This window comes from Maylandia zebra, linkage group LG19 (genome assembly GCF_041146795.1).
Source record: "Maylandia zebra isolate NMK-2024a linkage group LG19, Mzebra_GT3a, whole genome shotgun sequence".
In the NCBI taxonomy this organism is placed as follows: domain Eukaryota; kingdom Metazoa; phylum Chordata; class Actinopteri; order Cichliformes; family Cichlidae; genus Maylandia; species Maylandia zebra.
This window is the reverse complement of record NC_135185.1, coordinates 6969947-6988676: the sequence shown is the minus strand read 5'-3', so window position 1 is coordinate 6988676 and position 18730 is coordinate 6969947. Positions and strand designations below refer to the sequence as shown.

The 18730-nt window shown below is 42.6% G+C and overlaps 1 protein-coding gene across 5 annotated transcripts; it reads right to left on the bottom strand.

Annotated features, from left to right (window-relative positions):
- Positions 1-3444: 3444 nt before the first annotated feature.
- jade1 (jade family PHD finger 1) lies at positions 3445-18393 on the bottom strand. Of its 5 annotated transcripts, none has more exons than XM_004554754.3 (12): positions 18153-18393; positions 16441-16523; positions 16025-16162; positions 15359-15426; positions 14519-14676; positions 11532-11716; positions 10425-10636; positions 9777-9944; positions 9381-9497; positions 7748-8341; positions 6029-6146; positions 3445-5337 (listed from the first exon to the last, which is right to left on the bottom strand). In XM_004554754.3, the coding sequence occupies exons 2-12, from the start codon at positions 16514-16516 to the stop codon at positions 4292-4294; spliced, it is 2880 nt and encodes a 959-aa protein (XP_004554811.1). In that variant the 5' UTR covers positions 16517-16523; positions 18153-18393; the 3' UTR covers positions 3445-4291. The 5 variants fall into 5 exon arrangements, with proteins under 5 accessions (XP_004554811.1, XP_076733453.1, XP_004554812.1 ...); XM_076877338.1 differs by lacking the exon at positions 18153-18393 and adding an exon at positions 17965-17983; XM_004554755.5 differs by lacking the exon at positions 18153-18393 and adding an exon at positions 17054-17896.
- Between the last annotated feature and the right edge of the window lie 337 nt (positions 18394-18730).

Sequence of the window (18730 nt, the reverse complement as noted above, 5' to 3'; positions counted from 1 at the left end):
TGACTAATGAAAAAAGAGAGTGTAGGAAAGCTGAGCGCAGATGGAGAAAAACAAACCTCCAGGTTCATTATGACATCTATAAAGAGAAACTTCACAATTATAATTTACAACTGAGGAGTGCAAGAAGGTCCTACTTCTCTGACATCATCACTAAAAACAGCCATAATGCTCGGGTCTTATTTTCTACAGTTGACAGGCTAACAAACCCTCCTGTGTCAGTGGCAGCTGAACTTCATTCGACCATGGCCTGCAATGACTTTGCCAAATTCTTCACAGACAAAATCCAAAAGATTAGACAAGCAGTTGGTACATCAACAGCAGATCCAGGATATGTACTGTGTCCACCGAAAAACTGTTTAAACACCATCAAACAGTTTCACCCGATTAACAGCAATGACCTGGAGGACATCTTAGGTCAACTGAACTCCTCCTCTTGCTGTTTAGATGTCCTGCCAACACGTTTTTTCAAAAAGGTCTCAAAGACTTTAGAGTCAGACCTGTTACAGATCGTCAACTTTTCTTTATTATCAGATGTGTTTCCAGAATCACTAAAAACTGCTGTAATCAAACCTATACTGAAAAAGGACAATCTTGACAAGACACAAATGAAAAACTACAGGCCGATCTCAAATCTCCCATTTTTAAGTAAGATCATTGAAAAAGCAGTTTCTCAACAGCTCAATTACTTCTTAAAACAGAATAATTGCTACGATGCCTTCCAGTCAGGTTTTAGACAGAACCACAGCACTGAAACCGCTCTGACCAAAGTGTTCAATGACATATGTCTGAATACAGACAGTGGAAAAATGTCAGTCCTAGTTTTACTGGATCTCAGTGCAGCATTTGATACAGTTGACCACAACATATTACTCAAACGACTGGAGAACTGGACAGGTCTTTCAGGAACTGTACTAAACTGGTTCAAAACATACGTAGAAAACAGGAAATACTTTGTATCAATAGGTAACTTCACATCTGAGCAGACAAGTATCACATGTGGAGTTCCCCAAGGTTCCATCTTGGGACCCCTTCTGTTTAACATTTACATGCTCCCACTGGCACAGATTATAAAGAACAACAAAATAAACTATCATAGCTATGCAGATGACACACAAATATATATCACAATGTCACCAGGAGACCGAGGCCCTGTACAGGCTCTTGGTAAATGCATCGAGGAAATTAATGACTGGTTGTGCCACAATTTTCTCCAACTAAACAAAAACAAAACTGAAGTAATAGTCTTTGGTGCCAAAGAAAAACGATTACAGGTCACCAGAGAACTTCAATCTATACATCTAAAAACCACAAACCAGGCGAGAAATTTGGGTGTAGTGATGGATGCAGACTTAAACTTAGAAAAACACATTAAGACAATAACAAAGTCAGCTTACTATCACCTCAAGAATATATCAAGGATAAAAGATCTGATGTCTCAACAGGACCTGGAAAAACTAGTCCATGCATTCATTTTTAGTAGGCTTGATTACTGTAACAGCATCTTTACAGGTCTACCTAAAAAATCAGTCAGACAACTACAGCTCATTCAGAACTCTGCTGCTCGAGTCCTCACTAAGACCAAAAAAGTGGACCACATCAGTCCAGCTCTGAGGTCCTTACACTGGCTGCCTGTCCGTCAGAGGATAGACTTTAAAGTTCTGATGCTGGCCTATAAAGCTCTGAATGGTTTAGGACCAAAATACATCAGTGACCTCCTGACCCAGTATGAACCTTCCAGATCCCTCAGGTCATCTGGATCCGGTCTTTTATCAGTTCCCAGAGTCAGAACCAGACACGGAGAAGCTGCATTCAGCTTTTATGCTCCTTATATCTGGAACAAACTCCCAGAAAGCCTCAGATCAGCTGAAACACTCAGTTTATTTAAATCCAGGTTGAAGACTCACCTGTTCTCAGCTGCATTTGAATAAAGCACCAAATCCACACTTTTAAGCTTAAATTTCAAAACTTACACTAACTACTGATCTTATCTATTTCTGATTTTATCTGTTTTGATTTTATATACTGTTTTGTTTGTTTGATAAGCTTAAATTTCAAAACTTACATTAACTACTGATTTTATCTACTGTTCTGATTTTATCTGTTTTGATTTTATATACTGTTTTGTTTGTTTGTTTGTTTGTTTGTTTGTTAAGTGGGTTTAGAGCTCTGGGTAGCTCCCCAGCTGGGTCTAGACTGGGTCTAGAGAGTATTTTAAATTCAGGGAATTTAAAATAGAAAGTAGCTCGTCCACAGAAGGACTGGTAGCTCCCCTTACGATAAGGGTTCAGATCACGCGAACAGGTGTGAAATGTGCGTGTTTAGTTAGTTTGTTTGTTTGCTTGTTTTAATAAATTTTAAATCATGCTTTTTATTTGTTTTTGTTTCTAATGTCTCTGTAAAGCACTTTGAATCACCTTGTTGTTGAATTGTGCTATACAAATAAATTTGCCTTGCCTTGCCTTGCCTTACATGGACCATGTTGACCTTCATTCACAGAACCACACTGAACTCCACTGTAGTCTGTGGACCAAGAGATGAGAAGTAATCTGATTACTGGCTTAGTTTTCTCCCTCCACCAAAATGAAGATGAGATGCCTTTGATGCCTCTCTTTGAAATCAGCTGTTTGTCACTTTGAAACTTATGAAGCACCTTTAGCAGCGATAACTTGACATAATGTTTTTCAGTGACTTTGTCAGTTTCTTACATCATTGTGGGGGAATTTTTGTCCCACTCTTCTTGCTTCAGTTCACTGAGGTTACGCACAGCTCTAAGATCCTAATCGTCACCTCTCCCTCAACAGCCATCATGACGTGTTTGTGCTGATGTGGATGTGATTGGTTTTCACCAAACGTGGCGCTGACTCATTACCGAACATCTCTTTGGTCACCTGTTCAGGGGACGTTGTTCCAGAAGTCTCGTGGTGTGTTAGATGCAGCTTTGCAAACATAAAGCTCAGCAGCCCTCAGTCTTTAATGGTATTGTCATAAGCTTTAACATTTAACATGCTGAGACCTGTAGAGTCTGAGCTGTACCACACAGGGTTCTGTGTGACCCTACAAGGACATCCTCCTACAAGGACATCCTCCTAAAACCAGCTCTGACCAGTCACACTGGAGGACGTTTGAAGGCGGCCTAACATTTGCCAGTGTCTACAGACTCTTCCACACCTGTAACCTGCATTCAGGGCACCCATAGGTGGACCTGGCACTCCTGATGTTCTCAGTCAAGCTGCAAAGCGAGTAGAAGTCCCTCTGCAGGGCAACAGGCCCTCATGGAGTCAGACATGCACGCAGGTCCTCACACATGAACCAACTACTCACACCAGGAAAAAAGTTAATGTATTTTTTTTATAAGGAGATCTTCAAGATGAGAGCATTTTAACATATACCTTGAATGACTGAGTTACTGTATCTCTACAACTCATCAATGAGACACAGAAACCATTTTTCAGTCCAGCAGAGTTTTTATTCCTCTTTAAGACAACAACAAAAAAATAATATTTTGCATAACAGTAGTACAGCAGCGGCCAAGGGTACAAAACGCTTTCTTTTTTTGTTTGTTTTAATTATTCAGTGTAAAAATAACTCTACTCACACCTGTGCCGTCCTCTCGTAGTGCAAACGCTTCAAATAAAAGTTAGGCACATGATGGATACGATCGCAGTTCAAATTACACTTAAGTGCTGATGACGAGTAAAACATTCTGAATTCCTGTTTCAGTTTGCCAACCCACCCACCCCCACCCGGCGTCATCGCGTAGGACAACCACAGACTGAAGAAGTACTCCGTTTAAACAGCGTTAAAAGGGCAGTTTGACCTCCTCTTTGAAGCGGTCGAGGTCCGATGAAGCCTGATTAATTAAAAAGAAGGCCTATGCAGTCCTGATCACTGACAGTATGACTGAGGATTACCTGCTTCTGATTCTTCCACTAAGTGCAACTGACTCATGGCCGAGTTTAATACTAGAGACGAAAAGAAAAGACATAGCAAGCTTATGGTCCCAAGCAACAATCCCAACTTTGATGCTATTGCTTGTTTATATCTGAGCGAGCGATTAAGTGGCAACTTGACATCTTTCTATTCTGAGGAAAGGAAAAAAACTAGCACAAAATAAAATAAAATATTTCCCAGTTTTACATATGTTACAAATAAAAAATAAATATCAGCTCTGTTTTTACTCTAGCCTTATTTGTTTTGTTTAGGATTTAGAGAAAAATAAAGGTACAAAGAGCGGCTGTCGTTCTTCTCCGAACAACACAGTGCAGCTTAATTTCTAAGAGTTGTTCCGTCATCAGGACGCCAGGACGCCCCGGCGAATGATGTCAGAGACGTAGCGGCGGCTGAGTGACGAGTCGCCTCTCAGCTGGTGTGAGTGGCATCGTTTCAGGCAGGGCTCCAGCTCGCCGTCGCCCGCCTTGGAGTCAGACGTGTAGTCCTCGTTTTCCGTCCCCGTGCGCAGTCGGGTCCTGGGGTACGACGGCTTGGGCGTGTTGGTCAGTGGCCTGAGCAGGGGCTTGTGTAGCTCCGCCTGCTTTTGCTCCGTTATACTTGCGGGTTTCTCGCTCCTCTTTGGGATCCTGAACTTCCCCCAGCTTCTCAGCTGTGCAGCCTCGGGACCGTTAGATGCGTGGGAGCTGTCGGCCGAGGCTCTCCTCAGCCAGCCGTTGGTCTTGGCGCTGGGAGCGGTGTCTGACACCGTGCTGGCTTTGTTACATTTAGTGTTGCTCGTCACATCCGGAGAGACCGGGCTTCTTTTGATCCCTTCATCTATGAAGTAGTTGTCTGAGTCAGAGTTTCTGATGTCTACCAGTCTGATGGACACCGTTTTCTCCAGATGCTTTGACCCAAACCTGTTCTTCCCCTGACTGGTGAAGCTTTCTGTGGAATCATTCCCCTTTTTCCTCCTCTTCTCCTCCTGCTCATGCTCAATATCCCGTTTTCGTCTCGCTTCCAGTTCGGGCTCCGCAGCCTCCCTTCTCGGGCCTTTCCGGCTCTCATGCTTGGGCAGTTTGCCGACGGCTGGTTCCTGAATGACCTCTGGCTTTGGGAGTTTTTTAAACGGTGTCTCCTGGCTGATGTGTTGGATTCTGGCCTCCATGGCTGCGGCCTCTTTGATCTGGGAACTTTTGCTATCTCTCGTCTCCGATGCCTTGCTCAGATTGTCTTTCTTTTGAGTGTGCGGTGAGTTGGGCAGGCTTTTTCTCTCGCTGCTTTTCCTTTTTTCCTTTCGTTTGGTCTTCAGTCCAGAGGGGCTCCAGGAAGAGCTAGACTGGGAGCCCTGAGACGATAACCAGCCCAGAGAGAACAGCTTTTCCAGATCCTTTGCTGAAGGATCGCCTGAAACACACAAAAAACATACAGGTTTATTAAAACATGAGAGGTAACTATCTGTAATTATCAACCAGCCAAATTAGTTGCTTTTTCTAATATTTCTATCCTCAGGTAAAGGCCAACAGCAGAACGCAGGGCTTTGCTGTGAGCACCAGTTCAATTTTTTTAGTATGTAGCAAACATTTGTAGTCTTTTGATACAGGAAGTAGCTTTAACATTGTGCTGACTTATTACTGAGCACGAATCAGACCTGGGAATAGGATGAGGAACATGACCTGTGTGCAAGTCACATCCTAATTTCTGCTCTTCTCTCGCCAAAGTTTCCACGTGCGATCAGCGACGCCATCAAGGAAATCCAGAAAGATCTACTTGACGTAGCCTGTAACACGTCGCCTACTGATGGCCTTTCAATCAGCTCAGCAAATAGTTGCTGGGTGCAAATATACAGAAATGACCAAACCCCACATCAGAAGTCGTGTGTGCAGAAACACACTTTTATAATTCAATACAAAATATCTCAACACGTTACGAACTGCAGGCGGTTGCAGTTTGTAACGTGCAGCTTTCTCACCTGCAGACCTGAGAAAGCTGATGGGACACACCGTCTACTAGCTAGGTTTACTAACATGAATGCAAAGTTCATGTGGAAGCTACCACATGCAAACCTGTTAACAGTTTGTTCATCTCATGGACTCACCGCTGAGCAGCTCGTGGTCAAGCAATCGGACCTGGTGCTGGAAGATCTGCTCCTGGACTTTCCACAACGACCGCTTCATCTTCTCTCTCCGAGTCACCATGTAGGTCAGGTTACGAACCTGTGGAGCATTAGCAGCTTCTTTAGTCACGCTTTTATCAGATTGCATCCTACAACAACTATGGCTCGTGCTGTCTTTTCACTTCTGCTGACTTAATTGTCGTGAGCAAGTGCCTCATTTCTGCATTTCTACAAACAAACCTGATATCCCAATTTCAGAAACCTGGATAAGATTTCACAATTACAGAAGAAGAGGAAAACAAAAACAGGAAACTTGACCAAGTTCAGTCAAGTTATGTGATAGTAACACAAAATATATTTTTAATCCGTTTTAGAATGATGGGATTAACCAGTTAAATATACTTTATGGAGACGTCAACCTGGTCGTTTGTGTAAACAGGTTTCCCGACAGAGTGACTCATCCACAGCACTCTGTAACAGAGACTCTGGTATTTGTAACGTAACCTAAGATGTGTTGAACCAGATGTTTTGTGTTTGTGATAATGTAATCTGGGATCAACCTCACAGCACACAGCTAACTAACCAGACAGACTGTCAATATAAACACTGGAGCCATAACCAGCTTTCCTTTCCCTGACACAACTGAGTACCCCTGCAGAAAAGTACTAATGTCTCACCTGGGCCTCACCTGGCCCACAGAGAGCATAAACTTCTTGAATGTCTCACTTAAACTTGTCTTTGTTTCAAGGTCAAACAGCAACTAGCTTGTGTGTGTCTACCAGGACAGTTTTTAGGCTCAGCACTACTGGCTGGGCTAATGTAACACTAGCCAGTCCAAACGTCTCAACAGCAGAGGGCAAGAGGGTGAGAAGGATTTAGCCTGCTGTGTTCAGAAAATATAAGAGGACAGATATCAGCAGAGCAACTGAAGATAAACTATTTTAAGTCATGACACTTGAACTGTTTGTTTTTACTCTTTAGTGTGACTTACTCTGTCAGGCTGGATTTGAAATACAGCAGGATAATTACATCCATCAGCTTAGTGATTGTATTTGGTTTTCTAAAAATTAATGCTTCAATGTTTGGAGACCTGCAGAAGGTCGATTTAGGGCTGGAATATTTCACCACCAAATGTGGTAAAGATGGCAGCTCTCACAACCAAACTCAGCACCGAGAGCACATTTTTTCATTTAAAGCCTCATACAGCAATACTGTGGATCACAGTCAGTAGGCAAACCTGCTGATTAGATATTGAAGAAGCATTATAAACCGCTAGTGATCGTGTAGTTTCATGCAGCGCATGGTAAAGATTGTTGTTCCATGTTTTTTACCACAGAGCTGGCTCACAGTGCCAAAGGTCCATTCTATATAACATCAGTCATCTTAGAAGAGTTTTGTCCAGCTTTTAAAAGATGGTTATGGTAGAATAAATGTACCTATACAAGCAGTTATGTCTGCTGTACTAATGAAAGGCCCTCTGTGGACTTTATCAAGCCTGTTTGTTTTGGTTTTTAAATAAATAAATGACCAGCAGCCCTCCTCTCCTCTATAAGCAGCAGACTTTTATGTTGCACTGAGAATTTATTGAACTGCATTTAAGCGTTTCTCTCGTCATCCCCTGCTCTTCATAACATTTCTCTTCTTGCCTCCGCTGTTGTCTTTGCGCCTGTGAGTCCTGCTGCAGGTGGAGTCAAAACCTACCCGCTCCAGATCTTGTCGGAGGTGTGTGAAGAGCTGCAGGCGGCGCAGCAGCACCTCTTGCTCGCGCCGTGCCAGGCTCTCCTCTTCGTCTTTTTTGGGCGTGAGAAGCGGCTGGTTGAAGTTGGCTTTGCGTTTCAGTTTCCAGTACTGATAGAGAAAGTCCACCACCTCAGGCACCAGCTTCAAGTTACTAGTTACCTCCTCCACGTCTACAAACTGGTAGAACTCTTCCTCCATCTCTTGCAGCTTCAGTTTGCGGAGGTTGACTCTCTTCTCTTCCTTGCTGAGTGCCTCTGGGTTGGTCAGTGCTCTATCGATGAGCTGAGGGGCCACACAGGAAGATGAAGAGGGGGAGGCAGCATCTTCCTCCTCTAACAGCTTCACTCTCCTCCTGCCCTTCTTGTCTCTGGCACTCTCCTTCTCCTCGTCACCCGAGTCGCGGTCCCTGGACTCGTCACCCTCAAGCCCAGAATGTTTGGGGCAGTAAGACTTGAACTTGACCTCATCGTCATCTGTGAGGATAGTGTTCATTTCAAGGTTGGCGTGGAGGCCGCACGTCACGTGGAAGGAAGTCCGGCAATTTTTTGCTGAACACTAAAGAAACAAACAGAAAAATGTTTACTAAAATTAGTTTTTTTGTCCCCCATTCCTACAGGAAATATAATATATAATTAAATAAAACAACAACAACAACAAAAAAAACTTATTACTTAAAAATGCCAAAACTGAAATGCTGTCAAAGATGTCAAATTCACCAAAGCACAGCCTGAGACACAAACCAAAAAGAATCTCTAGCATCAGAAACATCAAATTTCTTCTCTAGTTATTCTTTAAACCTGCAATTCTGTGTTTTGCCATTTGGGGGCAGCAAAAACAACATACAGGTATTTAATTGATCAAAATAAACCAATCAAATACCAAAGTAACACTCCAGCCCTCTACTTGCTGTGACTCAGGCTCTCATACAAACCCACTTCAAACAAACAGAAGTACCTTCAGCTTAATAAGAAGTGAAAACAGTCAAATATATCAAAATGTTATGAATGACATCACTAAGGTTTCTGAAAATTGTATCAGAAAGAATTTTGATGATTGTGCCATCTCAGTGTGATGTACTTTCAGCTGCCCTCGTATTTCCTACAGGGTTGCCGCAGCGGGTGGATTCGCATATTTGATTTGGCACAGTTTTTAGGGCGGATGCCCATCCACACAGCGCTGATATCTCACACTACCAACACATATATCATGCACCAACATTCAGCCTAAATATACACAGAGATCATTTCTTTCTCCATATCACTCAGTCCAGATCTGCTGTGTGTCAAATTGTCTTCCTGCCTTACTTTTATGTTGTTACTATTGTGAATTTAACATGTTTAACACAAAATCTAAAACCACACACTAAAACATTTCACTGCTGGGTGATCTGCTGTGCCTTTAAGCCTCCACCCTGCTGAGGTGTGAAGTCACTGCCTTGATTTCCAGTACATGTAAACTGAAGAACACTGATGCATCCTTTCACCCGGTGTGGATCAATAATGCCCACACTGTGGAAATCTCCTCCCGTAGTCTGAGTTACTGACACGTGCTGGATGAGCTTTTCACATTAAATGAACCGTGGATTGTTAATAACCTGAATGCATGCGCCAGTCTTCTCTTTGCAGAGGCAGCAGATCAGAGCCCATCTGTTGCTGGGAATATGGGACACATTGGTGATCGGCTCCATCTTCTCTGGATTCCCAATGCTCACCTGCACAGAGGGTTTAACACACAAAGAGGACACGAGTTGCTCAAATGTCAGCGCACATGGTGTTGACAAATGCAAGTACATGCAGAGTGGTCTTAGACACAGTGTCACTGCCATGTGTGTCAAAATGGTTACCAACATTTTAAACAAGTGGGATCAAAACCTACGACTCTTAACAAGACAAGCAGCTGTCAGGAGCAGCCAATCAGAAGAAGAGTAGAGGCTACTAGAGTCCCACAATGACCATTTGATTAAAAAACAGAAATTATGACTGATCTTCACCTCTGGAATCCACAAGGCACAGCTGACGTGGACCCACTTAGTTCCACTTCGGGTGGGCTTCATGGCTCCGCCCTTTTTGGGACACAACTGGCACTTTGGCAGGATGCCGAGGGCACAGATCCGACACAACCAGCTGCCCTTAGGGACTTTCTGGATGCCGTAACACGCCTGAAAAGAAACCCAAACAGTGGCTCAGTTTCCAGAAAGCAAGCAGAAATGACGGCGCAGACAGGAAGTAGGTGTGTCACATGAAAAGCAAACCGAAAATGTAAGACAAGTCGCTTTTTTTGCCTCAGTGAGACGAATCTCTAAAATCTTGCAACTTTCTTTTTTCTTTGAACAAGTTAACAAAATCCATCTTTTTCCCCTACAGGAAACATTAAAACGGGAAGAATTTTATTTTGAGTCCTTTCATGTACAAAAAGTTAAATAACTGTTGACGTTAGCAATACGCAGCCAGTTTATTCAATGGGAGTGACTTCATATATTTTTACTAGACAGGGAAAAGTTTAAAACTGACAAAAGAAAACAGATTTGACTTCATATCGCACATTAACAGATTTAGAACAATATTCTGTGGGAATTATGACAGATTTGTCCTCTGTCTGCTGTGTTTTTTTCTCATTTTAAAGGGAGATGACGGCTGACCTGGTGAACGCAGATGTTGCACTTGTCACAGAACACCATCTCGTTGTTGTCCTCCCCGTCAGGTGACTGGCAAACATCGCACACCACATCCTCGTCATACTCGATGCCTAACCCCTCCTCGGTCTCCATGGCGTGCGTCATGTTTTCGTGGCAGCAGCGCTCAAACTCTTCCATCACACGCTCCATGGTGATTTCATCCAGTGGCGGAATAGCTGGGGAAAAAATATACATGAATAAAGATGTCCTGATCTACCGGTATTATAAAGTTACCTTATTTGTTGATGCTCTCTTACACTTTTGGTTAGACAATATGATCAGACTGCAGTGATGAAAAAAAAATAAATCTGCCTCCTGCAGGAGAGTCTGGGTTTTATCATCTTCAATTTCACTACAATTTAAGCATCAATATTTCTCTGTGGGCTGAGTAAATGCCCTTTTTGTTTGGCTTTTAATTTGTAATTACACCTACATTTTCCATCCATCTAAAAGCAGACAGAAGACACAAAATGCTCAATAACACATACAACACTGAGAGTTATCAAAAAGAAACTGGAAACAGCAGTGCAGTAACACAAGAAGCCTAAAAAAAAGCCGGACTCTTTACTCAAAATACAAACTGGACCCAAAAACCAAGTCTGTATATAAACACAACTTGCAGCTGAAGGAGCACAGGAGAGGTTATGAGGGTGTCAAGGACAAGAAAGATGAACAGGACAGATTTCGCTGGCTCTCTGTGTCTCTCAGCTCACGCTCCTTCTGAAGAAAATAGCTTTGTGACTGCAAACCTGTACTGCACGTCTGTTTATACAACAAGGATCTATAATAAATACATGGATAATAATACTAATCTTTCAATGAACTTCACTGAATACTGATGGCAAACAAGCAGGCTGACAGAGTGTAAAGCTTGATGTCAACATCTCAGACCTTGCAGCTGTGGACACAGCTTTAAAACGCTTTCATCTGCTCTGTTTCATTTCATTTGATACATTTGATACAACAAAAAACAAAAGAAACAACTATATTCAGTTCCTGAGCCTAAAAATAACTTACAGATTTAACCATCAAACAAGCAGCTACAGAACAAATATGTACTCAGTGACTCACCCATCTCTGTAAACTCTTCATTTATGACCTGCAGCCAGGCCACGTCTTCCTCGTTCAGGTCGTAGCGACACATCCCCTCCGCCAGCGTGCGGATGTCCACGTAGCCGAGCACTTCTGTGCCTGATGTCCGGATCAACTTCTTTGGCCTACCAAACATCGTCTCCTTTCCTTTCTCGGACAGCACCCTGCACAACCGAGACCTTCACATTCACTATCGTGCACATGCAGTACACTATGGTCAAGTCAAGTCAAGTCAAGTTTATTTATAGAGCACATTTAAAAACAACCAAGGCTGACCAAAGTGCTGTACAGTAAATACAGATAAAAATACAATAGAACACAATTTCGTAAAACACCTCGCTGATCAAATAAAAATAAATAAACAAATAAATTAAACCTTTCTAAAAGCCAATGAAAAGAGGTGAGTTTTAAGAGCAGTTTTAAAAGTTTCTAGGCTTTTGGAGAATCTGACGTGAGGAGGTAAACTGTTCCACAGTCTGGGTGCAGCCACAGCAAACGCCCTCTCTCCCTTTGTCTTTAATTTATACCTGGGAACATCTAAAAGCATCAGATCGGCTGACCTCAAAGATCTCCTGGGGCGATAAGTACTAAGGAGTTCTGACAGGTAAGAAGGTGCAGTGCCATTTAAAACCTTAAAAGCCAGCAGTAAGATTTTAAAATCAATCCTAAAAGCAACTGGGAGCCAGTGGAGAGAGCAGAGAACCGGAGTGATGTGGTCTCTTTTTTTTGAACCGGTCAACAGGCGAGCGGCAGCGTTCTGCACCAGTTGAAGGCGATGTAGACAGGAACGATCTAGGCCAGCATAGAGGGAATTACAGTAGTCCAGCCGTGAAGTAATAAAAGCATGGACCACTCTTTCTAGATCGTTCCTGCAAAGGTAAGACTTGACTTTGGCTAAAATCCGTAAATGATAAAAAGATCCCTTAACTACAGAGCTGATTTGTTTATCAAGTTTAAAAGCATTGTCAAAAATAACTCCAAGACTCTTAATGGAAGAAGTGCAATCGGAGGTTAGGGGTCCCAAAAAGTCAAGAGAGAAGTTGGGATCTTTAGGAAGCCCAAACACAATGACTTCGGTTTTGCTTTCATTAAGGTGTAAGAAGTTAAGAGTCATCCAAGTCTTAATGTCAGACAAGCAGGAGAGTAGCGGCTGCAAAGAAACATTGCAGTTCAACCTCAGAGGGAGGTAGATCTGAATATCATCGGCAAAGATGTGGAAGGACACATTATGTTTACGGAGCACATCGCCCAGAGGGAGCAAGTACAGAATAAACAACAGGGGGCCTAGTATGGACCCCTGAGGTACGCCACAGGTTAAAGGAGCTCTGGGAGATGACAGTTCACCAAGGTGAACAGAAAAACTCCTATTATTCAAATAGGACTGGAAAAACTTTAAGACAGTGCCCTTTAAACCGACACAATGTTGAAGGCGGGCTAGCAGTATGTTGTGATCTACAGTGTCGAAGGCTGCTGTCAGGTCCAAGGTTACTAAGACAGCAGCACAACCAGAGTCAACAGTTAAAAGCAAATCATTAAAAACTCTCAGTAGGGCGGTTTCTGTGCTATGCCGAGCTCTAAAACCAGACTGGAACTTCTCATAGAGATTGTTGTTGTCAAGAAATAGCTGGAGCTGCGTGAGGGCGGCTCGTTCCAGTACTTTGGACAGAAAAGGGAGGTTGGAAATGGGCCTATAGTTAGAGAGTAGGGATGGATCTAGATTAGGCTAAGATTAGCATGTTTAATCGAACTATACATTATTAACCAACAACTGGTGGTCTAACATGTACGGCAGGCTTTACAGTAGCTCCTAGCCGACCCAAAAGCACCTCTGGACTTTTTAAGGCATTCAAGGACTTTTCTTTTCAATGACACTTTCAAAAAGGATGCGATTTCCTGGTTTGCACTTAAACAGCCCTCAAATTTATAAAACATGTAATATTTACAATTCTGATACTGATGAACAGTAGACAGGATGGTAAAAGATTATCTTTCATGGTCATACAAATGAATGGAAACACTGTTACTAAATTAGTAACACTGTAACATTTCTCTGCTGTAATTTTATTAGAAGGGTATTTCCTGCACGGCGGGATTTCTGGTGTCCCCTCAAAGAGGTTTTAACCAGAAACTCACCAGCATTCTAAAAATGTTTTGTTAATAAGGGTTTCGTTTACTCATATTTTCTTGAAATGCATCAATGTCTGTTAGGCAGGATGATACAGACTCGCTGCCTTTATCATACACGGACTGTGTTTGCTCACTGACATCCCCTAAAGGCAAATTCTGAACCACGAAAACCCTTCAGCACTCAGTGGTCGACAGATAAAACAATACAGGTTTCCAAGGTGATATTTTAGCACCGTCAGCTTGATATTTTGATCTACCTCTACACAGGCTGTGCTAAATCACTTGGAGCCTCAGCTTGACTCGACTCGGTTTCAGACGTTTTCCGTTACAGCCGAGTATCACCTAATGCTGGGTTGTTATAGCAACGTGGTCTCGTGACTTCATTGTACATCACACAAACACCAAAGCAATGGAGAACGTCAAGGCGATGGCATACCTGCTGCTCGGTGTATAGCTTTTTGTCACTCTGGGACCACTGTGGGTTTTTTGTGTAGCCATTTCATTTGTTGCTCGGTTTCAAAAATGGCAGTTTTGATTTTCGTAAAGGCGTGCTCTCATGACTCATTGAGTTACACCACTGACTAGCCAATTGACATCACGTTTTTGCACTGCTCAGAAGCCCAGTCGAGTAGGTATTTAAAACATTTTTTTTTTTTAAGTACACAGTTTCAGGTTCTACCACCTAATCGAAAACCATAAAAACCAAGGCCAGTCGAGCCAACCCAAGTGGGTACAAGTGGGAAAGGGCTAGAAGTGTCAAAGTCTCCATCAGCTACGCTGCCTCTTATTCACTGAAGTGAACTATGAGTGAGATTGAATGTGTTACTTTTATTTCCTACCTCACAACAGGCTGTGGGATGGAGTGGGGGCTGACGGGGACCTGGACGCCCTTCTCCCACTCCTGCCTCCATGGGTCAGCTAGGACGTAATAGTCCTCGGTGTTCAGCTGATACGAGTCGTGCACTTTCATGGCCGTGATCAGGTCCGTCCTGAAAACCTGCAGCACATAACATGAACATTGCTAAGTGTATAATGAGATTTCAGAGAAAACTGCTGCAAAACAAAGCTCGTCTCTGCAACAGCGTCAAGAACTTCAATCAGCTTAAAGAAGAAAGCTGAAGGTTCGCTAAATTACATTTTTGCAAAGCAACTGATAAATAAATATAGAATGTATGAAAACGTATATCACTGTTTGAACAGGTTAAAAAAAAAAAGGAAGGGAAAAATAATCGACCACATTGACCCTCACAGCTAAAGACAGCAAATTAGGATCCTGCATTGGCTCAAGTCATTGTGTTGCTTTAATTTGATTGGCTCTCTAGTGAAAGGGAGGACACAGTGGACTGCAGGGACCAAGTCCACAGACTGTACAGTAGATAACAGCAAACGTGCTTTCATCTCAAGGACACACTTGGAGTGTGGGTCCAAGATAGCACGTCTTTTCTTACACGTATAAACAACCACATAAACATTTATTTTACAGATGTGCTGCCAGCTGGTCCTTTCATTTTCACATTCATTTGTCAGCCACATATACACGTCTTTAGTTAAAATCTAAAGTACGATCCCAGAGTACAAGACTGACAAAAAAGAAGGGCCATTAATTATAATCTACACATTTCAAGTTTTACAGCAACCTTTTAAAAACCACAATAAATAGTTTGAGACCAAATGCGTACCTCAGAGGGTTTCTGCCCAGTCCACCTCCTGTGCTGCGATGAATGCTGGGACCAGCAGGTGGAATTACCTGAAACAGAAACACCACAAACTGTTGTACAGACCCACATTTCTTCTTTGAGCATCAGCCCAAGTCTGCTGATTTTCTAATAAACAACTTCACACCATTAAATACGTCTGGATTTCCCCCAATGAGGGGAAACTTGAGAGAAACGCCTGGCTCATTTGGATAGTCAAACTGGGGCAACTGACATTTTCTGTTTTCAATTTCATTTTATCAGCTAGAGTCGCCAATTTGACTTTGGGCCAGGTATGAAATTGATGATCAAAATGGGGTTTTTTTGTTCTGATTTTTTAATCAACTGCAAGAACCACAATAAAAAGTGATTGATCATTGTGGTGTGCTTTATGGCATTAAATATTTTAACTTGTCTGTCTAATAAAACCCTAAAACAGACCAGGCTAAAAGCAATTTCCAGTAAGCGCTTGGGGTTTGTTTTTATAACAGATGGCAAAATGATACGAATGCTCAGTCATAATGAAGCATGTACTTTGCTTTCTGTAATTTACAGCTCCGGGCAGCATTTTAAACAATGTGGTAAAAGTCCAACCTCTGAGGGAAACCAACAACTGCAAGCTGCTCCCAGATTTGAGACCATCTGCCTGACCTGCCAGGATGTCTTTAAAGGTCCAAACATTCCTCCTGTCCCTACTCTGTCTCCTGTTTCTCGGACTACATGACTTCTTTTGCTTTTCCTTTATGTTTGTCCATCTACTGCACTTGTTTCTCTTTCTTTTCTTCTTTCCTGAACATGGAAGTACAGACTTACTCACACTGACACCAATAACATTAGAGATACATTTTCAAGTCTAACTGCAAAGCAAAAGTGTCATGGTTATCAAGGAAGCTGTCAAAAGACTTTACTTTTACTTCTAAAAATAGCCAGACTTCATGAAGTCATTCGCTTTGTCTGAACTTATCTCGGTGCTTGGCACTTGTGCTGGCAGGGTTGTGCCAACCCTCATTCCCATCTATATGTGGACTTGGTATGAATGAGTCAGCAGAGACAATATTTTTGCTTACTTCCATTGTCCGAGTCATCGCTGCTGCTGGGGTGTCTGCTTCTCTTCATTGTCACCTGTCTGCGGAGCTCCGGCATAAGGGCACTTCACAAACAAGAATTGAGGTGGAGATACAGAATGGGAGGATGAAAAGGTACACGATAAACAACTGTGGAAAAGATTTGGTAGTAAGATTAATAGGCTGCCTTAAAACCCCTCACACAAAGAAAGTCGAGTCAGTTAGTAAATGCTACTTTTGGTGAGTGGCTTTGCACAATGCTGTAACCAAATCATGCTCAGTTACACCATTACCAAAAGCAAACATGTTGACCAAAAATATTCTTCTGGGTATTATCAATTAGCTGCAATTCACTGCAGCTAAACACGGTGGTATGATGTATTGATTATGCAAAATCTGAGAAAACGATCATGTTGTGGTGAAATATGTTCCCAACAGTAGGGGGGGGGCAAAAGTGGATCAATCAATATTTAAATCACTGCCATGCTAGTGCTAAATTATCACTTCTGCCATATGAGAACGAAGCACAACAACAGTCCAAGAACTTGTCACTATCCCACCGGTTTCCGTCCTGATCAGCCAGCATGGCTGTATAAACACACACGCACGCACGCACCAGGCACTGCTCGAGAAGAAGTTACCGCATGCTGCACTGACAGGAAGCAACACTGTTATAAGATCAGGCTGCCCGTGCACGGAGTCTCAACTCCCAAGAGCACAGGAGGAAATTTCTCAGAATCCGCCGCCAACCCGCATAGGGAGAAAGGTGCTAACCCTAATTTAGCTGGCTAGGCTAAATGCAGGCTAGCCAGGGTCTGTGCGACGCCCCTCCTTCCAGCAAGCAGGCTGCAGAAAGTACGAGCTAAATTACGAGAAACTAGCTCAAGCCACCAGCTGATCAAAACAAATGCTCCCCGGTGCTATTCTGGCAGCCTTGTGTTATAAGGATACGGATGCAAGTTCTAAGCAGACCACGGAGCGTTGCATTTTTTTAAGTCACATTGCAACTCTACATGGCTAATGTTAGCCTGGTTGCTAATCTCCTATTTCCGTTATGTAACATAAGGCCCATCCCTAACCGGCGCCTCAAATTGGCATGTTTATATTTTTTTTAAGTTAGCAACAACATTCGCTATATACAAATAAGTTAACTTAATAAACAGAACATATGGATACTAATTCGTATCACGAATATTTAATTTTGTTGTCTAAAGTCATTGTACACCTTATGTTTCGCTGACGTTGTTGGTTAGCACACCGGCTAACTAGTTAGCTGGAGGCTACACGTAATGTAGATTGTGTTTAGCATTATTAGCCGATATTGCTAACATAACACAGGGTTCTACGGTGCCACTCACTAAATCCCACGGCACAGACAGCGCGCTGTCAAAGGTTAAGGGTCAATTCTTGTGCAAAACAAACTACACCAAATCAAAAACAACACGTGAATTTAAACTCATCGTTAATACAACACTGCCTTTTCGCTACTATGCAGCTAACCAGCAGGGCACAGTGTGGTAGGTTTACCAGCGATCCACTGGTTGAGGTTAATCTTTGGCGCCATTTTAAATGACGATGTCGCGTTTTCCTAGCGGACTGCTAGTACGTCCATACTAGAAATATAAACTCGCTCAAATGTCTAGATAAAATAATTCTGGTACATATGCACCTGAATTAAAACAGCGTAGAGTTTAAATAAATTGCATAGTACGTACAGAGCACGTCAGGCCGATGCGAGCCGCTGTTTTGAGTTTGAAGCGAAGCGCAGTTTTTGCCTTGAGTTCCGCTTGACCCGCATTCCACATACACAAACACAGTGGCGGCTGGGGAGGAGATTACTCTGCACACACGCAGCTATGTGCATCGGCCGCTAGAGGGCAGCAAAACCGAAACTGGTAGCAGTAATCCGACAACAGATCACTGCAGGAAAAAACAAGAAGTTTCCACAGCCTCGGTAACAACCCACGTTACCCGGTTGCCAGTTTGAGTGTCAACAAACCATAATAATGTGTGCATAATTCTTTCCCAAGTGTGTACGACGGAGGGTTTCTACTGACAACAAAGTCTCTGCTTTCTGTCAAGGACACCACACACTACAGGGACAGACCATCAGCAACATAAAAACAAACATTTAGTGAGAAAAGGACACATTTTCTTCCCTTCGTAAAGGTTTCCTAGATCAATATAATCACTTTCTTTACTGATACGCCCCTTTTTGTGTTTCTTTCTGTGCTCTTCGATATTATTTACAACATACTGTATCAGCTCATTTATGAAAGCAGTTTGATAATAT

What these genes read in the sequence shown, in the direction of transcription:
- jade1 (XM_004554754.3), bottom strand. Translation starts at nt 16,516, where the DNA reads ATGCCGGAGCTCCGCAGACAGGTGACAATGAAGAGAAGCAGACACCCC. An exon ending in AGACTGGCGCATGCATTCAG is followed by an intron (nt 8,342 to 9,380) that starts GTTATTAACAAT and finishes TTGTTTCTTTAG; the next exon opens with TGTTCAGCAAAAAATTGCCG. An exon ending in TCCGACAAGATCTGGAGCGG is followed by an intron (nt 6,147 to 7,747) that starts GTAGGTTTTGAC and finishes AATGCTCCACAG; the next exon opens with GTTCGTAACCTGACCTACAT.